General features: G+C 32.4%; 1 protein-coding gene across 1 annotated transcript in view; it reads right to left on the minus strand.

Moving 5' to 3' along the window:
- Window positions 1-26707, minus strand: part of LRP1B (LDL receptor related protein 1B) — a 1963100-nt gene that overhangs the window by 808721 nt on the left and 1127672 nt on the right. The window contains exons 12-14 of the mRNA XM_025404289.1: window positions 13274-13454; window positions 9003-9222; window positions 6929-7118 (exon numbers count right to left, since the gene is read on the minus strand). Coding sequence (XP_025260074.1) covers window positions 6929-7118; window positions 9003-9222; window positions 13274-13454 — 591 coding nt within the window. The remainder of the gene's footprint in view (window positions 1-6928; window positions 7119-9002; window positions 9223-13273; window positions 13455-26707) is intronic.

Consider the following 26707-nt stretch of genomic DNA (forward strand, 5'->3'; position numbering starts at 1 on the left):
AGATTCCGTCTCAAAATAAATGAATAAAAAAATAAAAATAAAGTTAGCTAGAAAAATATTTTATGTAAAAATGTCATCTTTAAAACATGTTTAAGTGACTACTTTTCAAACACAGTGCTAAAAAATTGTATACCTGTATATCAAATATTGCTTCTGGGCTACAAACCTGTACACAACATGTTATGGTACTGAATACTGTAAACAATTATAACACAATGATAATAGCATTTCTGTATCTGAACATACACAAGGTACAGTAAAAATACATTACCATTACCTTATAGGACCATCACCATACGTGCAGTCCATCATTGACTGAACCATCTCTATGCCACATATGACTATACTTACCTATAAATGTGTCAAACTTTAAAGAGAATGCAACACTAGCAATACAATAGGTAATATAATCGCAGGGTCATATTACTCTATGTTGCAGTTTGTTCAAAGTATCAATAAATAACATTTGGATTATATCAGAAGATTTTACTGAAACATTAAAAATAGCGAGCTTTTAATTACCTAGAGCCATACAATAAGAGAATAAAATGATTAAAGTGCAAATACCAGCAGTGTGATTAAAGTGACAGACTAGGTTGTAATACTGTGAGCCTCAGAGGTTGGATGTGCTATGTGGAGGATAATAAGACGTGAGAAAAAAACTCTAAAATGCTCCTTCATGCAATAAATATTCAATACATTACCACAGGTTATCATTGAGTGCCCACTGATCAGAAAAAATGACCTAAAGTATATTCTCATTTCATTATCTTGAAAAATAAATTTAATTCACTGTGTTTATAACAAATTTAAAAATACATATGAAAGCCAAGAAAGCTAATAATTCATGCTACAGTATCAATTGCTGAACTCAGAGGGTAATTAAGCCTAATACAGAGTTTTTTTTAATAGGAAATGCATAAATGCTTTAAGCAGCTTCCATATCAGGTCATGTTTATTCCACGATCATGGAATAAAAATGCAATGCTTCATAGAATGAATAGTTATTCTATGTTGTACACATTCTGTACAGGATGAAATAGTATATTTAATATTTTAGGAGCATTCAAATTCTGGAAAATTAGAATTAATTCAGTATATTTTGAGAAATATATAAAGAATTTAAGCAGTAGGAAATAAGGAATTACTGACAACATATTGAAATGTTGAAATTATATGCTAAATATATTCTTTAATTCAGTGGTTTGCCTCATACCATTCTAAATGAATATGAAATTTAAGTACTTAAAAATAAATTAGCATTATTCAAACTTTGAAATATATTTATTTTCTGTTAATACTACATATTGAGAGGAATTGGTTATTTGTTCTGTCATAATAGAAATCCAAAATCTAAATTAATTTGAATAATTCCGTATCTCTCCTCTGAAGGGCTTAGATCTTTTTTATTTTAATAGTGACCCAACATATTTTTGAATTTCATTAATATGTTCCAGACAGAGCTCATATGATAGTATTTTTTGAAGTTCCGAGAACTAGAAAAATATTTTATGTAAAAATATCCTCTTTAAAATATGTTTTAATGACTACTTTTCAAACACGGACCTATATATTAATTAAAATCATTAACATATTAATAGCTGTTGTTAATGAAAAATTAGAATCAATCCCAGAGCTAGTTACTTTACATATATATTATATTTTTTTCAATTTTTAAAATAAAATTACAAGGAAGGTTTTTTCTCATTTACAGGTAGGAAAACTGAATATCTGAGCAACTAAATGACTCTTCCAATATGTAGAAATAGGAAATAATTCTTATTAAATTATCATTTATTTCCTGATAATCATTATGATTATATTTATTTATAAATAATTAGAAATAAGATTTTCTCTAAAATTGTGTTCTCAAACACTAACTTATTTATATATATTAAAATAAAATTAGATCAGAAAAGACACACTAAATATAATATACCAAAACCAACAAAAGTCTGTTACTTTTAGGAAGCAGATAGTTTTTAAAAATCAAAGATGCAAGGAATGCAAATGAATAATAGTTTTCAATATCTAGTTGAAGATGGATGTTTGGCTTCATCAAAAACTTTGTCTTTTTTTTCCCCAATCTTGTATCTTCCAGAAGCAAAATTATTCTCCACCTTACAAATAGTGCACGGCATAGAGTGTGTTTGATAAACATTAGTTAAATAAATAAGTGGTGAATGCAACTTTTAGTTAGTAGTTTGAATGACAAGAACAATCATTTGGAGTGCAGGCACAGGTATAAGTTTGTGGATAGATAGAACTTCCAAAGAATGGTAGTAAAGACACAAATAATATGTGAAAACATTTCACAAGCCTATATTAACATCTTAATGTTTTTAGACATTAGCAGTTTAACTTTTGTTAATAAAGTATCTTTTTTTTTTGAGCAAATGAGAGAATATAAAAACCAGCACAAAGGAATTCCATTGTTTCAGGCTTTCTTTAATCTGAATTTTCTTGAAAATTGAATAAAGAAAACTTGTTTTCTATATATGTCCTGGACTCTTGACTTCTCAATGTCTTATCATAGGCAAAGTGAGAAATCTCTGAAGTTAATATAAAATATGTAAAACTATGGAGATTCTCTCTTTTTTTTCCTAACTAATGTAGGGATATTCGAGCTTGTAGTTTAGAAGGGGCAGTAGATATCTCATGTATTCCAAAAGTTAGATAAAGGCTAAGAGAGTGAGATCCCAAGGCCAGATGAATTATGCATTTAATCTAGTATAATTTCAGAAGAATTGATTTTGAACGATGTCAATCAATCTGAGGCAAGGATTAAATGTTTCTTACTTTTTCTTTCTTTCAAAATCAGATGCTCATTGAAGACTGTGTTTCTATTTGACTTGCTCTGAAGCCACTTACATAAGTGTGTGTGTATAACTATATTAAGAGACTCCTTAAATTTTGTTTTTTTGGTTTTTTTTGTGAATATCTCAAAAATGGGAGATTTAAAAAGAAAGAAAAAATTTGTGATGATGGTCCCATCACCAAATCGAAAGGTTTTTATTAAACCTATAAAATAATGTGATTAATAAATATGTCATACATTCAATAAAAACTGCTATGTCTCTTATATTAGTCCTGTATAACCTAAAATCTCTAAATCCTGGATCTATAAAAGCAGTCAAGGGAAGTTTTATATTAAAAATATACATTTGAATACAAAACTCATCAGTGATAAAATTATAATGACCAAAGAAGATTCACATTCCTTTTCTTCTATCTAAAAGTATAGAAGATATATAATTTTGGAAATTAAATTGGCCACACAAATTAAACACAGAAAAATACTTTCTGGTCAAATGAATCTGAATCTGAATCTCAGTTTAATCCCTGGCTCACTGTGTTTCTTGAGGGCCAATGGCTACGTCTGTCTGATCCTTGGGTTTCTCATACATAAAATATAAATCAATAGTATCTATTTTAGATATATGTTGTGACAATTAAATAACAATGCTTAATCCACTTCCCAGTTTTAATAGTTACAGCTATTTCTTAGTTAATAAATGTATTCTATTTGTCATAAAATAATAGGATACATTTAATCAACCCTTATTAAAATATTACTTAGTTTTGATTATCTCATTCCCCACAATGTACAAAAAATCAAAGTGTGCTTTTGAACCTAGAAAATGAAAAGGAAAGACTATTATTTTACACAATTGTTGCTCTTTATATGCGGAATAGCAGAAGAAAGCTTTAAAAACTTGTTCCAGATATCTAATGTTAATGAAAAAGGAAAGCTTATAAATTTTACCAGAAGAAATGACAGTAGTATCTGAGAAAAACATCCTGACACTAAATCCCTAAGAATTACTTAAGAATTCTTTCCTAGAGGTACCTTTCTGTTTAGTATGTTATGTATTTATATCTACCTTCCTGAAATTCGCTGGTATATTCCAAGTAACTTGACAAGTCTTTTTTGTTCTAGACAGAGTTTTGCTCTGTCACCCAGGCTGCAGTGCGTTGGCACATTTTCGGCTCAATGCAACCTCAGCCTCCCAAATTCAAGCCATTCTCCTGCCACAGCTTCCCGAGTAGCTAGGATTACAGGCTCCCACCTCTGCCCCTGGCTAATTTTTTGTATTTTTAGTAGTGATGGGGTTTCACCATGCTGTTCAGGCTGGTCTCAAACTCCTGACCTCAGGTAATCCACCCACCTCAGCCTGCCAAAGTGCTGGGATTACAGGTGTTAGCCACTGTGCCTGGCTGTTGACAAGTCTCTTCTAATGTGAGGAGTAAGGGGGCATCTGATTAGTTGACTAATGTTCTGACAATGAGTCTAAAATATTTAGATATCTCATTATTAGCATTCCCGAATATTTTTCATGATGTTCTTGTCAGGTGGAGTGTGTGTGTGTGTGTGTGTGTGTATTAATACTATCTATTCATACGTACAAAAACTATATATAAATATATATAGTTTATATATACTATATATAAATAAAGTCATATAGTTTGTACTCTCTCAGAGAGAGAGAGAGAGAGAGAGACTCTAAGGTTATATAAGATTAGTTTCTTTTATTCCATTAAGAAAAGGAGATATGTACTACTTAGAGATTTGGTTTTCTATTCAATTGCTAAATTTTATCCATAGGGGAAAAAAGAAAAACGGTCTAACAGGACAATATTAAACCAACATTTATGGGACATGGATCATCTATTTTCAAATATTTATTAATATCTGATGTTCAAAAGATGTAAAGAGTAACACCATTGGGAGAAAATTATAGTAAGACAAACTGCCCACATCTGGACATCTGAATGTATTTTGCTTTATAATTCAGCTACTTTGACCAATGTAGTAAAATACACTAAAAATTTAGAACTCAAGTAGATTATCTAATATCAATGTCCCTTGAGAGAGTTAACAGTATTAACCAGGAATCCTTTCCATATTGTATTGCTTGATCAAACATACAGTTAAGTACTAGGTAATCCTTAGCTATATGAAGAAGTGGTAGAAAACTAAAATCAATTGATTAATTCAACTAAGTTAATAAAAATTATCAATCAATTATTCTCAGTACGTTCACTCAGTAAGACAAAACATTATGGTTTCTACAATAAAAATTGAAAAAGAATTTAGTAATTAGAGCTCAGTTTTTATTTTAATGTCCTGTCAATTAAAATGGGGAAAAACACTTTTAAAAGACCATTTTCCATCTAAGGAATAACATTGTACTATTATACATCAATGGCACCTTTCAGAACACCAAAAATATTATCTATCAGAGTTATGTACTTCATTGTATATTATTATGCTGCACTATTCCATTGAATATTTATTTAAAACGTAACTTTAAAAACAAATGCCTTTTATTAGAGAAATTATTAGGCAAGTTACGTATCATAATTTGTTTGTCAGGCACAGTGCTATGGAAGTTTTGCTTTTCAATAACAAATAGCTATTTAACCATCATGGAAATGTCATGAAGAAGGTATTTCTTATTTTTGTTAAATCTTTCATCATGAGTCCAAAGTTTTGAAAGGAGAAGTTGTTAGGACCCAGATCTAAGCCCAGGGCATTTTTCACTACATGTGTTGCATTTAGTTAAACAACTCACTAAAGCAACTGGAAGCTTTAAGAATCTGAAGATGGTAAAAATGTTATGGACTTTGGTGAGGGAAATTCAGCAATGACATTCAAGAGGAACAATTCTAAAGAGAAGGGAAATGGAAAATGTGATTGTATATTGATTGGACTGTGAAGTGAGAGAGAAGTATAATCCTGAAAAGCAGATCTTTCACAATATGAAAAGGATTGTTTCTATTCATATCCTGGGCTCTTGTTCAGTGTAGGCAAACTATGGCAGTGTGGTGGGGGTGCAGGGTTTATATGAATATAGCAAAATATTACTTTTTAATCTATCCAGGCAATTATTTCCATTCCTCATTTCTTGTCCATAGCTATGGCTTGTGCCATCCACATAATTTTAGTTTTATTCTTTTAAAAGATAATTTTATCTTTTATCAGCTATTGATATTTCTCATTTATACATTTCCATTATTTTATACAATTGCATTTGTATTCCACTGAAGCAATGTTAATACAATGAGAAAAAACTGAAGCTTTATTGCTCTAGGATCACTGTTCTAGCTGAAGTATCTTAAAACACTCTGTTGCTAGGTAATTTCCTATTGATAGCATATGTGTTAGGAAATTCATAATATAATTTATTCATCTTAAATGTATTGAACTGCATGTTCATTAAATTTTTACAAGGATATCCCTATTAAAAAAAGGAAAAATGATTATTTAGACTCACAAAATCCTACCACATAATGTACTAAACTGTTTTCTTTGTTCAGTACCTAAATTCTGAGTAATGCTATGTGCAGATGTCCTAATAAGTATTAATAACTCACACAAATAAAACATATTACCTGATTTTAAGAAGACACAAATATTGTGATAGATGGTTTTACTTTTGTGTCATCTAAAATAATTATGTGTTCCTTAAATTGCATTGAAACTAACCAGATAAACATACTAAGATACTTCTTAAAATAACATTTTTCTTGTATAATGCATCTTCAATTTTCAATAGTTTTCTTTTCAAACTAAGGAAGTTCTCACATTTAACCATTCTTACTCTTTAAAAACATTAAGATAATCGTTTTACTTTAAATAACTAACACAGCTTTCTTCAATGAAAATCACATGAAGAAAAGGAAACACTTGGAGAAAACCTTAAACCTCACTTATAGAGAATTCCCAGGGATAATCACTCAGGCTATTTAGAACAACAAAAAGTAAATTTCTATGATAACAAAGTCAGATTTGATTGACTTTGGAGCAAATTTGACATCTTTTTTCATAAAACTGTAGCAATGCTGTCAAGATAAACTTTTTAAAACTACTGCGAAGTATTATTATATGTGAATCTCAAAAGCATTTTTATTTGTTTTTTAATACCTTGTTGCTTTCGTGGATCATAAATCTGAAGCCCAAATAGGGGTGGTCTTTCATGCCTCAGCAATGTCACCTCACTCGTTATCAAATCGAGTTGAAAAATGGAACCATTCATATAATCTGTCCAGAACACATAATTTCCATGGTGCGACAGTCCAAAAGGGTGGTTCAGCTCTCTCCCACTGTAAACAATCTGTAAAATATAAACACATTGTGAAAAATCAGAACTTGACTTTAGAAACATAACCAGATATTTAGAGAAAGTGATACTCAATAAGTATAACAGATAATAATCTAATATCTTAACTCATTTTCTCTGATAGATTTGAAAAATGGATTTCACAATGTGAGCATATTTTTTGTTTGTTTTAGGGCATGCTATTTGAAGGAAACCATCTATATTTTATCCATGTAAATTATTTCATCTATGGCACAAAAATATGGTTAAGAATGAAAATATTAAAATGACTTTTCCCTACTCTCATTTCTGTTTCTTTTGCTTATGATATTTCAGTATCATATCCTGGGATAGAAAGCAATCTGAATAATCATGTGTATTACAACATTGCTCATCCAGTAACCAACAGATAGAAGATGTTCAAACAGCATTGGGAGTAAAAATAATCCTCTTACTTTAATTGGGCCAAGGCAAATTTAAGAAATCTTGGATCTGACAGAAAAGGCGGTAAAGATTTTAATTTTAAACACAGACGCATTTATTCTTAGTAAATAGATAAAAACTCACTGGCAAATTAAATTCTGATATGTTAATGTATTCACTTACATTCTAGTTATATTGTTTTGTTGTTCCTTAAATGGAGGAATCATGTGATAAAACTTTAAGTCCAGTTTCACATGAAGGATTGTAGAAGGGGAATAAATTATACCTCAATAATAATACTTTTTCACCTTTCACCACAAATAAAAATATATTGAATACAAGACGAAAAAGATTTTGTATTCACTTAATATTAGAGAATTAAGAAAATTATGTAAATAATTTAGGGTCAAAAATTTAAATTTTGCTCCTTTTCACTGAATTATTCTTACCAAATTATCATATATTGAATAATTGACATGGTTTCTTAATTTTTTTCACCTTTTCATAAGCTAAAATATGCTGGCCATGAAAGTATTATGTTTATTGTTTACATACCAACATCTTCTAAGAAAGCATAAAGATTATCTAGCACCTGTTAAGTATGTGACATTAGGTTAAATGCCAACCAATTGTACTTATTTGAAGAAAGTATTTACAGTATTGTTAGAGTCAATCAACATTGATTGATTAGTATTTCTTTCTAAAACAGAATCCATAATGAGTAGGCTTAGCCAAATATGCAGTTTTTCTTTCCAAAAAGAAAAGAAATACAACTTAAAGGAAGTGTTTTAGTCATTTCTAACATTCCCTTTTACTATTATTTAACTCATAAAGTCAGTTATTAGTGTTATGTGTAATTAAGTAACCAAAACATGAAATATAGAGGTTCTGTTTTGTCAGCTATGCCTCTGTCTCACAGCCAATTGCATCATCTTCAATTTTACCTAAGAATTTCAAAATCATTTTGCAGTTACTCTAGCAAAAAAAGCAAGAGGAAACTGATACCTATTCATACCAATAAACTTGAAGTCCGGCTCATTCCTACTATGTGTTTAAGTTTCAATGTCACCAAGTTACTTATTCAACTAAATACAATGTAATTACTTCCTCATCATACATAATGTTAAACTTCAGCTGAAGATATTGAACACATTTTAATAGAGTGGGGTTGCTTGGTTATAGAAAAATCATCAATAATGCAGAAAAACTGCATTTTAAAACAGCTCTGATATCCTGAGAGCTGCTTTTAAAAATCCCACAAATCCTGGCACACCACTGTGAGCTGGGCCTGATCTCCCAGAGGCAAGTGCCAGCTGCACTCCTTAATGCTCAGCCCCCTTCAGCCACCCCATGGAGACCATTGGCAGCCACCTCAGAGGAGTAAAAATAAACTTGAAAGTATTTTTAACACAACACAACAAGGCTCTGTGAAAAAAAGAAGCCTGTGGGTTAAAAACAGCAGCATTTGTCTTTTACCTTCCTGTGAGTTCCATTCAAAAACACTTTTTCAATATGATCGTAATAGGCATCACACCAGTATAATGTGTTGGTGTGAAAGTCCAGAGTTAAACCATTTGGCCACAGCATCTTTGAAGTCACAAAAATCTGCCGATTGAATCCATCCATCCAGGCCTTCTCAATCCTTCCCACGCTGTCATCTATTTCATCTTCCTCCCAGTCTGTCCAATACATCCAACTAAGACATTAAAAATGCATACGTGTTATTACAACCAACCACAGTATAAACACTTCCTCAGATTTGACAGTTTCATAAATTCTAGTTTCATTCTGATTTGTCCTCTTATCTAAGTGTTTATCTGTCAAAGAGGGGGCAGCTGTGAAGTTTTAAGGAAAGCAAAGATTTGTTTGGTAGAAGTGTGCATTTACACTTATTACAGAAAAGCCAACTGCCACCACTATCGCACTTACTGGCTTCACGCATTAATGAATCTGACAGTAAGTGCCAAATAGCTATTTTTGGGAGGTGTTGATACCAAGTATAGGAAATGATTTTCTGGGTCATTACTATTTTAAATGTTGTCCACCTCAAAAAGTATATCATCAATTACATGATTAAAAAGCAGATTGACTGACATGAGAATCCATGGCACAGTTAATGATCTACTCCAGACTTTAGTTAATCTCAGATGAATTATTATTTTTTAGGACAGGTAATTGAACTGCCTTTGTTCTAAAGGGCGTAGTCATACTGAGTTTGTTTGGCTAGGTCTGATTTGTCTTCCTGATGCAAATAATCTATGTTTTATTGCTGCTTATTATTACCCTAAAATCTACAGAAGATGATTTATCTGCACATAAGTTTAGTAATAGCAAGTTGACTGACCTTGAGATTTTGAGCTTTAATTTCTATCTCAAACAAAAGCATCTGCCTTTAAAAACAAATTTTTTGTATAAGCTCTAACAGTAGGAGAGGGGGCCTTGAACGAATGTTCCAATTCCCTCATGAATGAGGTTAAAACCCACCACATGGGTTGTTTTAGGGTCATGTGAAAGTTCTTGAGTTTATTAATTAAAGTGTAGGTTTAATCCAGTCATCTCATATACAACTTTATAAAGTCTCAAATCTTTTCTAAGCTGCTGACCCTTGAAATACCCTTATTAGATCCCCTGCCTCCCCCATTTTGTAGACCCTAAGAATTTCTAAGTGCATTTGGAAAAAGTCTGTCACCATGACAAAAAATCCTACTGTGATCTAAACTGGCCGACTTGGGAAAACTGAGGATGAACACATTACCCATTATTTCAAACCAATTAAGCTCTTTTTAAATTCTCTTAACGGTTTCCAATTATGTTGATATGCCTTTTCAGACCCAAGGAAGTATATTGAGACTGTTGAATTGTATTAATCCTAGAAATAAACATGGAAATATTTATATCTTGTGTCTTGTACTTCCTTAAAGTGATTTTTGAATTAGGACAACTTAGTAACAAAAAGGTTAGTCATTCTGTTTGCTCTAATTCTATGTTAGTTAGGTATAACTACTTGACATCAGCTATATAAATGAACTATACAAAGGCGAAACATGCAATCTTTTCATCTCTATTGATATTTTCCTGAAATATTTTTATATAAAGTTGATCAATGCAGTTTTACTTTTGCTAATTTATGACTTATTAATATTGCAGTTATCTTACCCTACAGCTTCTATTTTTGATCATGGCAATACATTTTTTTCTGTGACCCAAATCACACATACATGTGCCTGTGTGTGCACACGCACACACACACACACACACGAAATAAATCTGGATATTCTAAATATACTGCATATTCTTTAACTATTTGAAAAAAGAAATTGTTCACCAACTGACCCATCACTTAAAATTATTTTTATTTAAACAAAATACAAGAAAATTATTTTTCTAAGTAATGCCAATCTGAGAGAGGTTATATATACATACATACATATATGTGTGTGTGTGTGTGTGTGTGTATATATGCTTAAATGTATATTGTAGGCCAGGCACCATGGCTCATGTGTGTAATCCCAGCACTTTGGGAGGTTGAGGCAGGTGAATTACTTGAACCCAGGAGTTTGAGACCGATCTGAGCAACATGGCAAAACCTCATCTCTACAAAAAAATACAAACAGTAGCCAGGCATGGTAGCTTGTGCCTGTAATTCCAACTAGTCTCAAAGCTGAGGTGGGAGAATTGGTCACTTGAGCCCAGGCTATTAAGGCTGTCGTGAGCCAAGATTATACCACTGCACTGCAGCCTGGGTAACAGAGTGAGATCCTGTCTCAAAAAAATAAAAATAAGAATAAAAAATAATATGAAAGCTTTGCAATCAATACCAAATGATGAGAATTCTTAAACACACAAAATAGAAATATAACCTATAAAATAAGCAGGAACTAATACAAGTATTTTTTCTAGGTGGAACTCCGAGTATTCTTCACATAAAACGTAGGTTAATCTGGCCTTCTGCTAATACAGCAAGAAAAATTCTACCTTCTATTTCAAGCCCTGTTCGAATGTAATTATCTGATGAAGACTATCCCCAGCTTTTGTGGAGATGAGTCAAAATAAGCTCTTTCCTCTGTTTATGAATAACACTGTCTAGTTTTAAATAATATTTATTGCACTTATTCCTTGTATATAGGGACAGTTGGTAGGAAAACATTACAGGGATGCAGATATTGTCTCAATGAAAAAAATATTCTATTAATCAGAATTGCCTTCAAATAGTTTGAAGTACGTAGATGCTACAGGTTTCTAACATAATTTGGATGCCTATAAACTTGGAAGATGTTGAAGAGGATTTCTAAATTTGATGAGAGAGCTGGAGCTAGTGGGCTCTAAATTTTCTTCTAAATTATATGTTTATATGACTTCCACATTTATGTCATCTCTTGGGCACAAAAAGGTCCTTTAGCTCTATCAGAAAACATTTTCTCTAACAGAATAGTGAGAAAGAAGACACTGTTTTAAGACAGAAATTTCTTTAATTTGTTTAATTTCTGTTTTAAGACAGAAATTTAAAATTAAGAAATGTCTTCATATAGATTTGGACAGTGTGGAATAAATACTCTCTTCAAAAACTAAGACTGATTTAACAGACGATTATATAATCCAAACATAAAATCACCAATATTACTTTATAATTATGCCCTATGAAAACACTTACAATGAGTTCACTCACTCCCTACGAAGAAGCACTCTGGTTGTATGTGGAGCTCTCTCAACACAAGCAACTCTAGGAACTGCAATTTGGTGATCTCACATGGTTTATAAGGGATTCACATGCCTCCTATACAATACATATTTTTTGTATATGTGCAGTAAAATGTAAAGAAAATCTATTTTTTGATGTCTTGAAACAATAATATGTAAGCCATGGAAGGAAAACACTCCAAAAAACTATACATGCAAAATATTCAATAAATAACATTTTTTAAGTTATAAAATACTATTAAAATTTCCATCTTCTTTGATATTTCTATAAGTACAGTTTTGCATTCAGGTAATAGCACTGAATAAAAATCTAAAGAAAACATATTGCCAAGAATTGGACTAAATATTTCATTCTAAAACAAGTAATACATACTAGAAAATAATGTCTCTATATGGAAATTATGGTGGTATCTAAAATTGTGTGATTATCACCCTAGACTAATGAAAAGCAGTGAAGGTTAGTGGCTAAGAGTCTAGTCATAGAGAAAGGCTCCCTGGGAATAAATGTATACCCAGTCTTTTATTAACTGAATGGTGTTTGGCAAGGCAGTTATCATTTTCAACTTTATAAAAGAGGGATAAGAATAGCAATTCATTCAGAGGATTATTGTGAGGGTTGCAAAATAGGGTCATAGTAACCCATTTAATAAAATGCCTGACCTGCAGGAAATGTATAAAAACTTTTGCTATTTTTTGAATACACTAAATTTCAATTGCCTTTAAAATATAGAATTGATTGTCTAATCAAATTGATTATTTATCTTGGTGTTGGCTGCTCAAAATACAGAATTATAGTGCTAATTTTAATAAATCAAGTAATATATCTTTGTGCAGTAATCTATTTCAGGTCAGTGTATTCTGACATGTTTATTTAGTACATTCTCTACGACAGAAAAACCATTAAATGTGTAACTTATCAATTAAGACCATTTGTGTGGAATTTCAGCTATACATATGAATTAAAATAAAACTGACTACTATTAACTATGTAAGAAATACATTTATCTACTATCACTTTTCTTATATAAAGCTAGTCAAATATTTCATACCCATTAATTGGATCCACCACAATTCCTCTGGGATGAGACATTTCACCCTCTAAAAGAGTCTTCCGACTCTGAGAAGCTTTTTCCAGCCTGGCCACATTAATGGTTTTCCTATGGCCATCGTTGGTCCAGTAAAGATTATTTCCAATCCAGTCCACAGCAATGCCCTCTACATTATCCAGATCTATATATATACATAAAAGCAAAAACAAGAAAGAAACTGCTTTTACAATTACAGTAAAATTAGTGTTCACTACTAATATTCTACCTAATAAAAACTTTAGTTCAAAAAGGAATGAACTCTGATCCTTGAAATCTTTATGGTGTAATTTTTGCAAATGTCACTATTTTACAGAATACTTTTCAATTTTATTTTGAATGTCTTTTTATGTGAATAATAGGCTCTCTCTCAATTGTACACAATGTTAACAAATTAATCATGGTCATTAACTCAGATTTTAATTGAACCTCAATTTATTGTAATTCAGTGATCTGCAGAAAAATGGAACATGTAAGTGATAGGAATGAAAAAGCTTGAATATAAGTGACAAATTCAGCAACATAGACTGTTCTGAAGAAAAATCCACTAGTACTGTGTCAGCATGTTCAAACTTGTAATATGTAATCAGAGTAATCAAAATAATATGAATGTCCTCTTGCCCAAGGATGAACAGTTTCAGCAGGAGCACCAGTATGAAAGCCCAGGACAGGCTTTCATCCCAGAACTGTGTCCACAGTGAATCGCTGAAATACTTCTATTTTAGACTTACCTTACAAGGAATACTATTACAGGATTATGTGAGATATAGGCAATGATAATTCAAATGTAATAGACAAATAATAATCCTAGGAGTCCACCTAATTCACCCTTTATTTTATAAAGGGGGGTAACGAAAACTTCAAAGTGAAGGCAGTTACTTATAGTCTATTATCGTTCACGAAGCCGTAGCAATTGGATAAAAATCCAAGCCTTATGACCCACAGTGTGGAAACGCTCAAAACAGCACAGTTCCTAGGGTAACTTTCTGTAGCATCCTGTTGTTGCTTTTTGTCATTTTGTAAACCACACTTCAGCCTACAACATTACAACGACAATTCCATTCTCCTGTTGCAGGAAAAATTGCTATGAACTCCTTCTTTTCTCTCAAAACCATGGGAGTCTACTCCGACTTCCTCTTTTCCTTTTTGGCATGAGTTACAGAACTGGAATTTACTGGACAAAAGCAATAGGTAGTATATGTTAGAGAAGGAGCTGTGTATTCTCACACTACAAGGAAATCTATATCACATTTCCCTGTATGCAGACACAAAGGATATTCACTATTATCATGTTATTTAATCATAGTCCTTCTGGCTCAGGACAAAACGTACAATTTTCCCTTATAACCCTTATTGCTAATCAACATGTGTCGTGATTCAGAATGACTGATACAAAATGTGATCTGATCTAACTGAAAATCCCATTATAGTGAATCAGATATGTTCCCAATTTCACTAAGTTATCTGCTTCATTACTATCCAATATGAGTAATTTTCATAGGTTAATTGTGCCTGTGCTTAGAAAAAGAAGTTTAATTGCGTCTTTACTTATTGACACTTAATTTTCCTGAGCACTTTCCTATTCTTGCATAATGCAACGAGAGTAGTTATTTACTCTTTTCTATTTATTATAGTCTATAGCTGATTTCTATCTTAGTTGGTTTTCACAAATTGAATTACATTTGAAATCTGTTCCAGTATAAAAAAGTCTTCATGCTGGATAACCCTCTTATTTTTGAAACTTTTCCTTTTAATATATCACTAGAGATTTATTTTTTTTTTTCATATGAAGCAGTTACAATGCTGTATGGATGAAATTTTTGTTTCTGACACTTGGGTAAGCAAACTCAGTGAAGCATCAGGAAAGTGAAGATTATAATAGCACCTACCTTATAGGGTGATTACAAAGGACAAACTATTAATAGCTACTGCATGTAAACATTTAGCATATTTCCTGGAATACAGTAACTTCTCAGTTCATGTTAGTTTTTATTAACCTATCAGGATTAAAAAATATTTTATATCTCTTCTGTCTCTTTTCTTTAAGGGTACTACTTGATAGGAATATATCTTATGTTTTTTGCCTTTAAAATGCTTTTTTCTGTATTTTCTTGCATTTTTACCAGTGACTAACTTTGACTAAAAATAGTCTATAAATAAATATATGTGATATTCTTAAAATAATGGTTGGCACATACTAAATAATACATAAATATAATGATTATTATTCCTGTAATAATATCACTATAATTTCTGTATAATCTTTTCTTATTATTATTATTATATTATTATTATTTGAGACGGAGTCTCGCTCTGTCGTATAATCTTTTCTTAAGCAAGATATCTACTGTATTAAGATAGTAATAAAGGAATTAGCCTAGAGTATTTTCTAAGGTTGTTTTCTGTTTGTGCTTTGATTTATTTTTCTGTTATAGGGAGAATGACAATGAATAAAAATTTTAAAATAAGAAAATGTATGAAAAGATCTATGAGCAAACTGGGAATCTTTTTAGGTTATCTTTAATAGGGCAAGAAGGAATTTCTCTCATGCAGAACAAAGCTTGAACAATCAATTACTTCCTTCCTCAACAAATATACATTGATAAGGGAAGCATTCTGCTTCCACATTATTTGATCCCTGCTTTAAATTAACTTATAAATTAGATCGAGAAGTTATACATACAGAACACCAGTCTTATGTACGTTTGATATTTTATTCAAAGGGGTCTGTTTGGGCCCTGCCTGAGACTGACTAACAATGACTCTGTGAACAAAAGCCCTTTAACCAGATCAGGGACATATGAAGGTTATGGCATTCAAAGGCCAAAAAAAATCAGTGACTACAGAGAGTCCAATTATTAGCTTGAGAAAACACATGATATTAAAATGCAAGGAAGATGTTCGATAAAGAAAAACTTGGTAGAATAGATTGTTTTGTGTACTTTGGGATAGAGTTCAAGTATCCTACATTATAGAATTCGTATTTACTACTATTTATTATTATTATTGCATAACTAATAACAAACAAGAGCATGACTATATTAAAAATCCGGTCAAAATCTCCCTTAGCTTTCACAAAATACCCATTTTCATGCATCAACAGGCAAGGAATCAACATATTTGTTCTTCTTCAGAAAAAAAAAAAATCCAGTAGATAATTATTTCTAAACTTTGTTTAGATTAATATTATGTCTATATTTTTCATGCTAAGTGAAGATATTGCATATTTACTCATATTCAGAAAATAAAGCCTTTTCATGCATTCTAAAAACTTAATATATTATTTTTCTCAAATTATTAATATTTCTACAACATGTTATCTTTGTAAACATTGTTCTAGCAATTTCAAAATAACTTGTATGAATGGAGTAATATATAAACAGTACACTAAATACCCACACACTCACACATCTAATTCAAATTTAGGATTAATAATGAAATGCATGGTTTACTTAAGTGAAAAACTCCTTATGTTAACAGTATTATTTCCCATAAAAGACACCTACCACTAAGGAAATGAGGATAAATAATATATAATAAAATTTATATAAATTTTAAAAGAATAATGATGCGGATTTAAAAAGAATAAATAGGACCATTCTTCAAATGAATGTAATACTTTGGACTACACCAAATAAACATTTTTAAAGAAAGTGGTTTTGGGAGAAAAACATTTTTCTAAAAAGAAAACTTCATTACAGGTCTGATTTTTAGATGTTACACATTCATGGGACAGAAGACTAAAGTTTTATATACTTAAAATAAAATTGCAAACTTTTATATTGGGTCCATGATTTTTTTTTACAAGAAAGGATGTGAGCAGTGGCCTTATTTTTGTTATGGTACATGAGCAGGACCTCCAAAAATGATCCGTAGATCTTGATGCTTTACAACAGAACTTGATGCATATAATAAGAAATTAATTAAAAATTATACCCCCAAATGGCCATTATAAAATCAGAGTTTCTACATTTTTCTACCTTATACAAGTTTATCCAGCGTTATCTATCCTTAGCATGAACATTATTTTTCTGAGTTGTAATGAAAGTGTCTACATGAGTACAGAGTATGGTAAAGTACCTTAAATGATTAAATTTGCATCATGCATGCAGACATGCTTAAGGTCAGCAATGCCTTACCTCAACCTGGAGTCAACAGCTGGACAACTTTCCTGTCTCCTATTCTTGTAGTTCAATTAACACAAATTCTCTTTGTGCATTTCAATATGGCTTGAGGCTATAAATAGCTCATATGTATCCGACATGAGTAAATGACATTGATTTAATTAATAGTGTAGCAGTAAAATTTGCTTGCTGAATAAGCTGTCTCTTGGGGTTTCAAGGGTCTCTGGTCACAAACTAAAGATACTATCTGTCCCTAATGGCCAGTTGAGGGTGATGTTTCTCATCCTCATTTTCATTCCAGATTTCTCCTTAGTTGTTAGGTCAAGGAGGGTGAATACGCAAGCCATTCTCACTCAGTACAAAATACCTTGATGTTGTATTCAAAGAGATATGTTGAGTGCATATAAGGGCCTTATTTTCCAGAATAAACAGAATATATTAAAACATAGTGGTTTCCTTTCATTATCCAAATGCAGACTGTCAGTTTCAATGGGTCTGGGGATACAGATCATCACTCTATGATAGTCAGATATTTTATCTTTGATACGATGAAGACATGGACAAGTAAAGATAGGGCCATAGTATGCATCATAGTTACCAATAATCTACAGTGACAATTAAAATGAAAGATTCAGAATGGTTAAGGACTGAGATTTTCATCATACTTTCAAGCTTATAAGTTTGTTTGTTTTTGTTCCATGATTTCTGGTAGAAGATACAAGACTTGTGGAACCGATATAAAAGATTTTATTACTCATGGCACAACAAGCAGCATGGTCATCAGCAGATTGGTGTCAGTTCCTTTTACTCCAAAGTCCGCAGGGGCAACTGGGAGGGGTCCAGATGGATGCTTTCATACACTGTGGGTGGCATTACAAGAGAGGAATTCTGAGTTTAGAAAATCGAAGCCTATTATAATGGGCAGTAAGAAGGCCTGCTGTTTTCACTGGCAGGTGACTCTGTCTCTTTCTCTCAATACTCTTTGCTATACAAACATTCTTGAAAAGATACTTCTGAAGAAAAGACAGTAAGTGTCTTACTTTAAGAGATGCAGAAATGTGAGAGATCCACGGAGAAATGTCTCACAATAAAAGGTCCTGAAAAGTCATAACCTGGTGGTCACTAATACATGCAGATAGATAGAGCAAACAAATTGGTGAGTGGATATGAACGCAAATAATAATTTCTGGATTCCAAGCTATTACTGTTATGGGAATTCTGCACTAATTTACACAACCACACCTAAAGCAATGAAAGCACATAGATAGAGCAAACAAATTGGTGAGTAGATACGAATACAAATAATAATTTCTGGATTCCAAGCTATTGTTCTTATGGGAATTCTGCATTGATTTACACAACCACACCTAAAGTATATTGTGTAGCTAACTATGTGTGATGGTCAATTGTATGGGTTAATTTGGCTAGCCCATGGTACATTGGTCATTCAGTCTGGATGTTGCTGTAAAGGTATGTCTTAGATGATATGAACATCAGTAGAATTTGAGTAATAAGCAGGTTACCGTCTATAATGTGGGTTGGCCTCATCCAATCAGTTGAAGGCCTAAAGAATAGATTGGGATTCCCTGAGAAAGATGAAATTCTTCCTTCAGGCTCTCTTTGAACTCAAGCAGCAACATCAACTCTTTTGGGGTCTCCAGCCTGCTGATGTACTCTGCAAATTTTGGACTTTCCAGTTCCCATAACTGTGTGACCTAATTCCATATACATTCTGTTTTTTTCTGTTTCTCTAGAGAATCGTGACTAGTACACTATGACCATGCCTGTGATCTGAAAATGATTTTGCTGAATGGGCCGGGAAGAAGAAGGCCACTCTTCACATCCATCCTTTTCTGATAAAATACTGCAAAGTGTATATTTCAGAGGACAAAATAGCTTTCAATTTAAGAAGCCCTAGAGATATGCAAGGGGCATATAGATCATTGTATAATATTCCACTAAAATTTTTTGGATAATATTAGAGTGTTCATTGTGAATGGGGAGAAAGTAATTTCCATTAACACCATTTTACTACCTAACTCTGCCTATCAAGAGAAAACAAAGCTAAAATTGCTTCCATTTTTTGAACACAATATATCACACCTATTCTTTAGTATTCCTTTTAGAACCGTGAAGTTGGTCATAATTTATAAAAATAAAACACTTTTGGCACCTATTTCATCAATAGTAAATTATTCAATCTCTTTCATATTATATGAAAAGTCTACACTATTAGTAGTCACTTGGGCAATTTAATGTCATAGAAGTTGACTTTTTACTAGCTATATTTTCTAATAGGTTTCATGTTTTTGCACTTGGTCACTTAAACATTCAAAAAGTTGCATCAACTGATAACGTTTACTGAACTTTAAAAAAGACAAGGTATCAAATACATGCTTAGAAATCATGTTTAGCCGGGCGCGGTGGCTCAAGCCTGTAATCCCAGCACTTTGGGAGGCCGAGACGGGCGGATCACAAGGTCAGGAGATCGAGACCATCCTGGCTAACACGGTGAAACCCCGTCTCTACTAAAAAAAATACAAAAATCTAGCCGGGCGAGGTGGCGGGCGCCTGTAGTCCCAGCTACTCGGGAGGCTGAGGCAGGAGAATAGCGTAAACCCGGGAGGCGGAGCTTGCAGTGAGCTGAGATCCGGCCTCTGCACTCCAGCTCGGGCAACAGAGTGAGACTCCGTCTCAAAAAAAAAAAAAAAAAAAAAAAGAAATCATGTTTAGTGAAAAATACTGATCACTAAATTCCAAGTTGAGCTTACAAGTTAGAGAATGTAAATCTTTATTGTATTTACAATTACCATGGGAAAGAACAAATGTGTTATCTCATGCGACTATACTCTTGGAGATAACCAGCCTATATCAACCAAAACTGTATTTGTTTCAGATCCACATAAATAGAGAAAAAGTCTAGACAAATGCATGTGTGGATTCTAGGTAAATGTGGTAAAGGAGGCCAAGTTCTTAATAATAATTTATCTAACAACATTTTTCCATAAGTATCTAAGAAAACACAAGCAGTCATGACCCTCCTGGGTACACAGGTACTCTTACAAAACTGAAACAGTAAATTGGGGCAAAGTCATAATAAAATTAGGCAGGAACCTTGTTGTGAATTCAGTATTCTAGGAATAAAAGAAGCTACAGAACCATAAAGTTTAACTTGTACATCTACAAATAATGAAACAAAGACCCAGAAAAGTAAGTTGACTCACAAAGACCCATGATTAGTTAGTAGTCACTATAGCAAGTCTTGAAATTTAACTCATGTTTTAATGTGCCTACCATACTTTGTATTCAAATTTGACCTCTAGAATTGTAAAGAAAAAATGATAAACAGAGGAAGGAGTTAAAAAGTTTAACCCAGGCGAAGTTTCCTTGGAAGAAGGAAAAGCAGGGCATGGGAGAAGGGAGGGGAATGAAGCTAGAATAAGGTCACTACAGTAAAGGATGCTTTTGGGTACAAACTTTCCAATTACAAAGACCATACATAATGAAAGTTTGCATATTTTTTCAGATTTCTCCACTTTGATAACTTTTGGCAAATTGCTTACCCTTTGATGCACGGAATAAACTTGAACTTCAGCTTTCACAAATGAAAATACGAATAATAATCAGCTCTCTCCATATTAGGATTAAAGGAGAGAATAATAAGCAGAACAATGCCTGGCACATAATTAAATTCTCAATAAATGATACCTGTTATTTCTTACTAAAATACATTTGATGACTAACAACGTAGAGACTTAACAAATGTCCATATGAAGGGAAGTGAAATATTAAAAGAAAACATGAGGAAAGCAAGAGGAAAAAACTATCATAAGCTACATGAGAAGGACAAGACATAGCTAAACTCTTTATGAAAAAATGGCTGGTATTTGAATAAAGTCTTTGGTTAACAAAATTGTATCAACATTAATTTTCTAGTTTTGATAATTGTAGTGTAGTTTTGTAAGATGTTAGAAAAGGCTGCGTCAAGGTGCAATGTAAATGTTTGTGTCTTCCTAAAATTCACATGTTGAAATCCTCATTCTAATGTGAAAATATTTGGGGCTAATTAATGAGGGTGGAGTCCTCATAAATGAAGTTAGTGCCCTTATAAGAAGACACCAGAGAGTTCTCTAATCCTTCTTCCTTCATGTGAGGATACAGTGGGAAGTCATCATCAGTCTGCAACCTGGAAGAGGTCCCTCACCAGAACCTGACCATGCTGGCACCCTGATCTCAGACTTCTAAGCTCCAGAATTGAGAGAAACAAATTTCTGTTGTGTATAAGTCACCCAGTCTATGGTACTTTGTTATGGCAGCCTGAATTAATTAAGACAGAGAAATATACAGAAATTCTCTGTACTATTTTGCAAATTCTTGACTAAAGTTACTTCAAAATTTATTTTTAAAAATATAATAAATTGCTTTGTAAATGCATTGCTTTTATATAATAAAAGATGCCAAAGCTAGATGTAGCATTACCCATAAAAAATAGTTTAAATATTGATATTAATAATATATTTTATAACAATTTTGGTACAATAAGATAAACACTTATGATTCCACAGTAAAAGTGTAAGAGATATTAGTGAAGAATAACTTTTCCATGTAAGCGTATAGTATAAAATTATTCAAGGTAGATACGTATCTCTTAAAGAAAAATAATTTAAAGCTATGCAAAAAAAAAAAAGAGATGTTGATTCAGAAAGACTGGGAAAGTGTGTTAAGACGGGTGTATTATGTGTAGCAACTAAAAATTGTAATCTAAAGTTTTTTTATTAAAATATTACAGAAGTTTAAATAAATCAATAAAAATATGTAAGGTTTTACAAGATTCCTGAAAAATCATCAGGGATGATTATTATAAGAGGAATTTCACTAAAAAACAAAATGAGTTTTCGGATGATCAAAAATTAACAAGTTGATCTTGTTTCTTACATTAGAACAAAAAAAAAAAACAACATTTTTTAATGACTCTTACATCTTTTTAATTCATTTAATTACTGTTTTAAAAGTGATGACAACTAAATTAAAGTACCCATTCATCCATTTAATGAATGTTTGCTGTAGAGCTAATATGAGCCATGAACTCTTCTAGGCCCTAAGGATCTACCACTGAGCAAAGCAAACAAAATCTCTGACCTATTGAAGCTTACATTCTGGCAGCAAGGCAACAACCAAGTGAAACATACCCAGAATAATGACAAAAGAGGAAAAGCAAGGAAAGGGAACAGAGTTGGGTCGGGTGTGGTGGTGGTAAGCCATTTTATTGGGCTGGCCAGAAGGGCTGACTGAGGAGGTGGTCTGCAGGCAAAGACATCTAGGACTTACAGAAGAGATGCATGGGGGAATCTGATAGAAGAACATTCCAGACACAGAAATATGTGCAAAAGCCCTGAGGTGGGACCATAGCTAGGGTGTTCAGGGGACGACAAAGACGATATTGGAGAAGAGATACCGGGCTATTACAAGTTAAATAGCAGAAAAACAACTTAAATAGCATTTTCCCCCTATGAACTTAAAAGTCATTGTGTGGAATGCTTATGAGGTGACTAAACCCAAAATTCTCATGAACAGTAGTGATAAGATGGTTCCTTACTGTGACTTGTACTTATTTTCAAGGGTTTATTTATGGGCATTGGGAGAGGCAGTCCCCTGTGGGCCTTCAGTGTCCCTGCATATTCTTGCTGAGTTTGCCAGATTGTAAGGCTTATTTCTTTTTTGACGCTGAACAATTTATCTTGCTACTCATATAGGCAGCGAAGTAAGTCAAGGGGACCACAGGGAGACTGCTGTGTAACTGCTTGCTCCACAGGGGTGGAGAACTAGAGATCTTGCTTGTTCGCACAGTGATGGCTGCTTTCTCAGAAAGTGCTGATCTCTAGGCCCTGGGATCCACAGCTGTGGCACAACTCCCTGCTTGCTCAGCATTCATCCTGGCCCATCAGGTCGCTCCCTGAGACTTGCAGGCAAGTGAACCAGTGCAACTATCTTGATACTCCTGTGGTGAGCAATAAACTGTCCTAAGTCTCAATGTCTCATTTTCTACTTTTGGCACCTATACAGTGGTGGCAGTTTTATTCCCCACCATCCTTTATGATAGGGTTTCTCAGCTGTGGCATTATTGACATTTGGGAACTGAAGACCCTTTGTTATGGAGAACTGTCCTATGTATTGCACAATGTTTAGCAGCAAGTGCGTCTACTAGATTCCAGTAGCAACTCCCTCTCTAGTTGAACCCAACGTAATTCCAGATAATATCAAATGTCCCACGGAAGACAAAATTATCTGTGTTCTATGAGGTTGGAGTTCTACCTTAAAAGTGAGTGATATTTCTCAGACTCTTTGGTTCATTTTGATGCCTCTAAATGAATTTTCTTATCTTGAAATGAAAAGTTACTTGCAAATTTTTTTTGGCAAAATTGCTAAGAATATTCAATTGTGTTTCTGTGGCTAGTATATATGCAGTCTCAGAATGGGTTTGGTTTCGTTGATATTCCACATATATAAAACACTTTGAAAAGAAAAATGTTAAACATGTTATGAATAGTTACAGTGACAAACATTTTGAAAATATTTGTCTCCGAATGACACATTTATATATATCTATATCTATATCTTTTTTATCTTGAAAAAGGGTACTTTTTGCTTTTTACCTGAAATAATAGCAAGTTAAACCTTGCAATTTGAAATTCCTCTATTTAAGACAAATTACAAATAACTTAATAGCTGAAATATCAAGGTAATTTGTTTTGATGGAAAACATGCACATTCTTCTATGATTAACGATAAAGATTTATGAAAGCTCATTTTCATAACAAAGATAAAACTGCCAATGCTGGGGATAGGAATACATTGCTATCCGGTGCAGGCATATTTGTATAAACCAAAGAAAGGAACAGATGTGTATTAAAATATTTTACATGATTATCAACCATCACCACACATTAAATGTCCTAATATCATAACAATATATTTCTTCAAGTTATCTGAATATTGCATACTACACTACAGTAGATGCGTATTTTGATGAGAACTCTGATTCTTTCCAATTGCATAGGAATAATAAACAGAAAATAAAAGTTAATGAATAAAGAGAAAAGGGAGTTGATAGGTGTTTAAGGAAGATCTGAGGTCATCATCATTCATTTTTTTGAGGGAGGCAAAAAGTATGAGGATACACAATATTGTTTTTCTTAGTCTATGACTGAGTCTAGAATAAACCTGGTCTGAGTTATAAGAGAATGTTTCTTAATTCCTGTAAGCTCTAGGTCCCTAACTTGAACGAAAACCACAAACCTCCTACGTTTAAGGGTTAACTTGATGATTCAGAGTATGATATGAAATGTCTGGTGCATACTAGGAGCTTCATAAATGCTCCTGTTATATAGCAACAGATATTTTGTCAACACAATATGATTTACATTAGTTTAAAATACAATTTTAAGTGCTGAGACCATCAGACCATGGAATGCGTAAAAATAATCATGATTTTCCTGGAGGAGCTATATATAACGGCACATATACATATCACACACACACACACACACACACACACACACACACACACATATATGTAGAGAGAGAGAGAGAGAGAGGAAATAAAAAAGCATAAAAACTTATATCAGAATTGAAGAGTAGTTACCTCAGATGGATATTCTATTAATTATCTACCTAATCTTTAAACTTTTTAATTCAATAGTTTACCTTTAAAATGAAACAAGAAGGCTAATTATGAGATAAAATTTGGTATTTCTCTTTTGCTTCATCTGAATTTTATAATCCTCTGGGTAGTCTCAAATCAAAATGCTATATAGGGGACTTGCCAAAATAATTAAGTATGTATACATTACAAAAAAATTTGTTCTGAAGCTATTTTTTAATAGCTGGTTAAGTAATGACTGTGAGTAGATAGAAGTTTGTGGAGCCAGAAGAGACAACTTGTAGCACACTAGCCCCAAACAGGACACAATTTTATTCAGGAAAAAAACCACACACACAATTAATGTAAGTATAAAAGGAAGAGATTCAAGTGTATGAAGATTTTGAGGAAAGGGCTTGGCAGACAAAAGACAAACTAAAATAAAACAACACCCATTTAGGACGTAAGATGAAAATGTAGTAGTTTTTGTTTGTTTGTTTGTTTCTGTTTTTTTTTTTTTTTTTTTTTAGCAATCATCCATGTTTGAAGTAACCAACTTACAACTTATATTAATGTGATAAAAAACTAGTTGCATCAAAAAAAAAAAAACCTTGTATTTACATGGTTACCTATAATCGCATTTATTTACTTTGTAATTGTTGTTTTATTTGTAATTCTCACTCAAGCTATGAATGCATATCATGTTGTACAAATTTTAAAAGATTCAAATGTGAGTGTAATAACTCATATGGCCCTCCCAAGAAGTAATCACTATAAACAGTTTATTGATCCTTCCACAAACTTTTGGATATACTTGCAAAAATAGGATCATCCTGCAAAAATATCCTTTAGCTCATTTTGTCTATTTATGGGTTTTGTTGATGTAAGTATATACAGCTCTACCTCATGTGTTTTAATGGCTACTTAATATTATTGCTAGCATAAATGCATCATGCCTTATTTGATAGACTTTATATTGTTTCCAATTTATGATTACAGATAATGTTTCTTTTTGAACATGTGTTTACTTCTATAGAATAGGTAACTAATTGTGGAATTGGTTTGAATCTTATGTACCGTTTCAATTGATAGCTATTACTAAATAATGCTTCAAAACCAATATAACAACTTACATTCTTCCTAGTCTGGGAAATATTTTCTTATGTTCTAATATCACATATTATCAATATTTTATTCTTTAATCTGATGAATTTGGTGAAAACTATTCCATTGATTTACATTTTTGTAATTAGTATGATGTTGAGTTCCTCTCCATATGCCTATTCAGAACATTTTCACCTAGTTTATCTTCCATGTTTTCACTTGCTCATAATACATTTTTTCATAGAAATGTGTTTTCTAAAATTTTAATGCAGGTGTATATACATATATATACACACACACACACGTGTATATATATATGTATATATGTGTATGTGTATATATATGTATATACACACATATGCCTACATATATACACACACATATATATGTGCATATATACATACATATGCAGGCATATGTGTGTGTGTGTTTCACTAGGTTGTGCTTTGCATTGCTTAGAAAATGTTCTGCTCCCAACAAGGCACAAGTATACATATGTAACAAACCTGCACGTTATGCACATGTACCCTA

The sequence above is a fragment of the Theropithecus gelada genome, chromosome 12, assembly GCF_003255815.1.
Source record: "Theropithecus gelada isolate Dixy chromosome 12, Tgel_1.0, whole genome shotgun sequence".
NCBI classification, from domain to species: domain Eukaryota; kingdom Metazoa; phylum Chordata; class Mammalia; order Primates; family Cercopithecidae; genus Theropithecus; species Theropithecus gelada.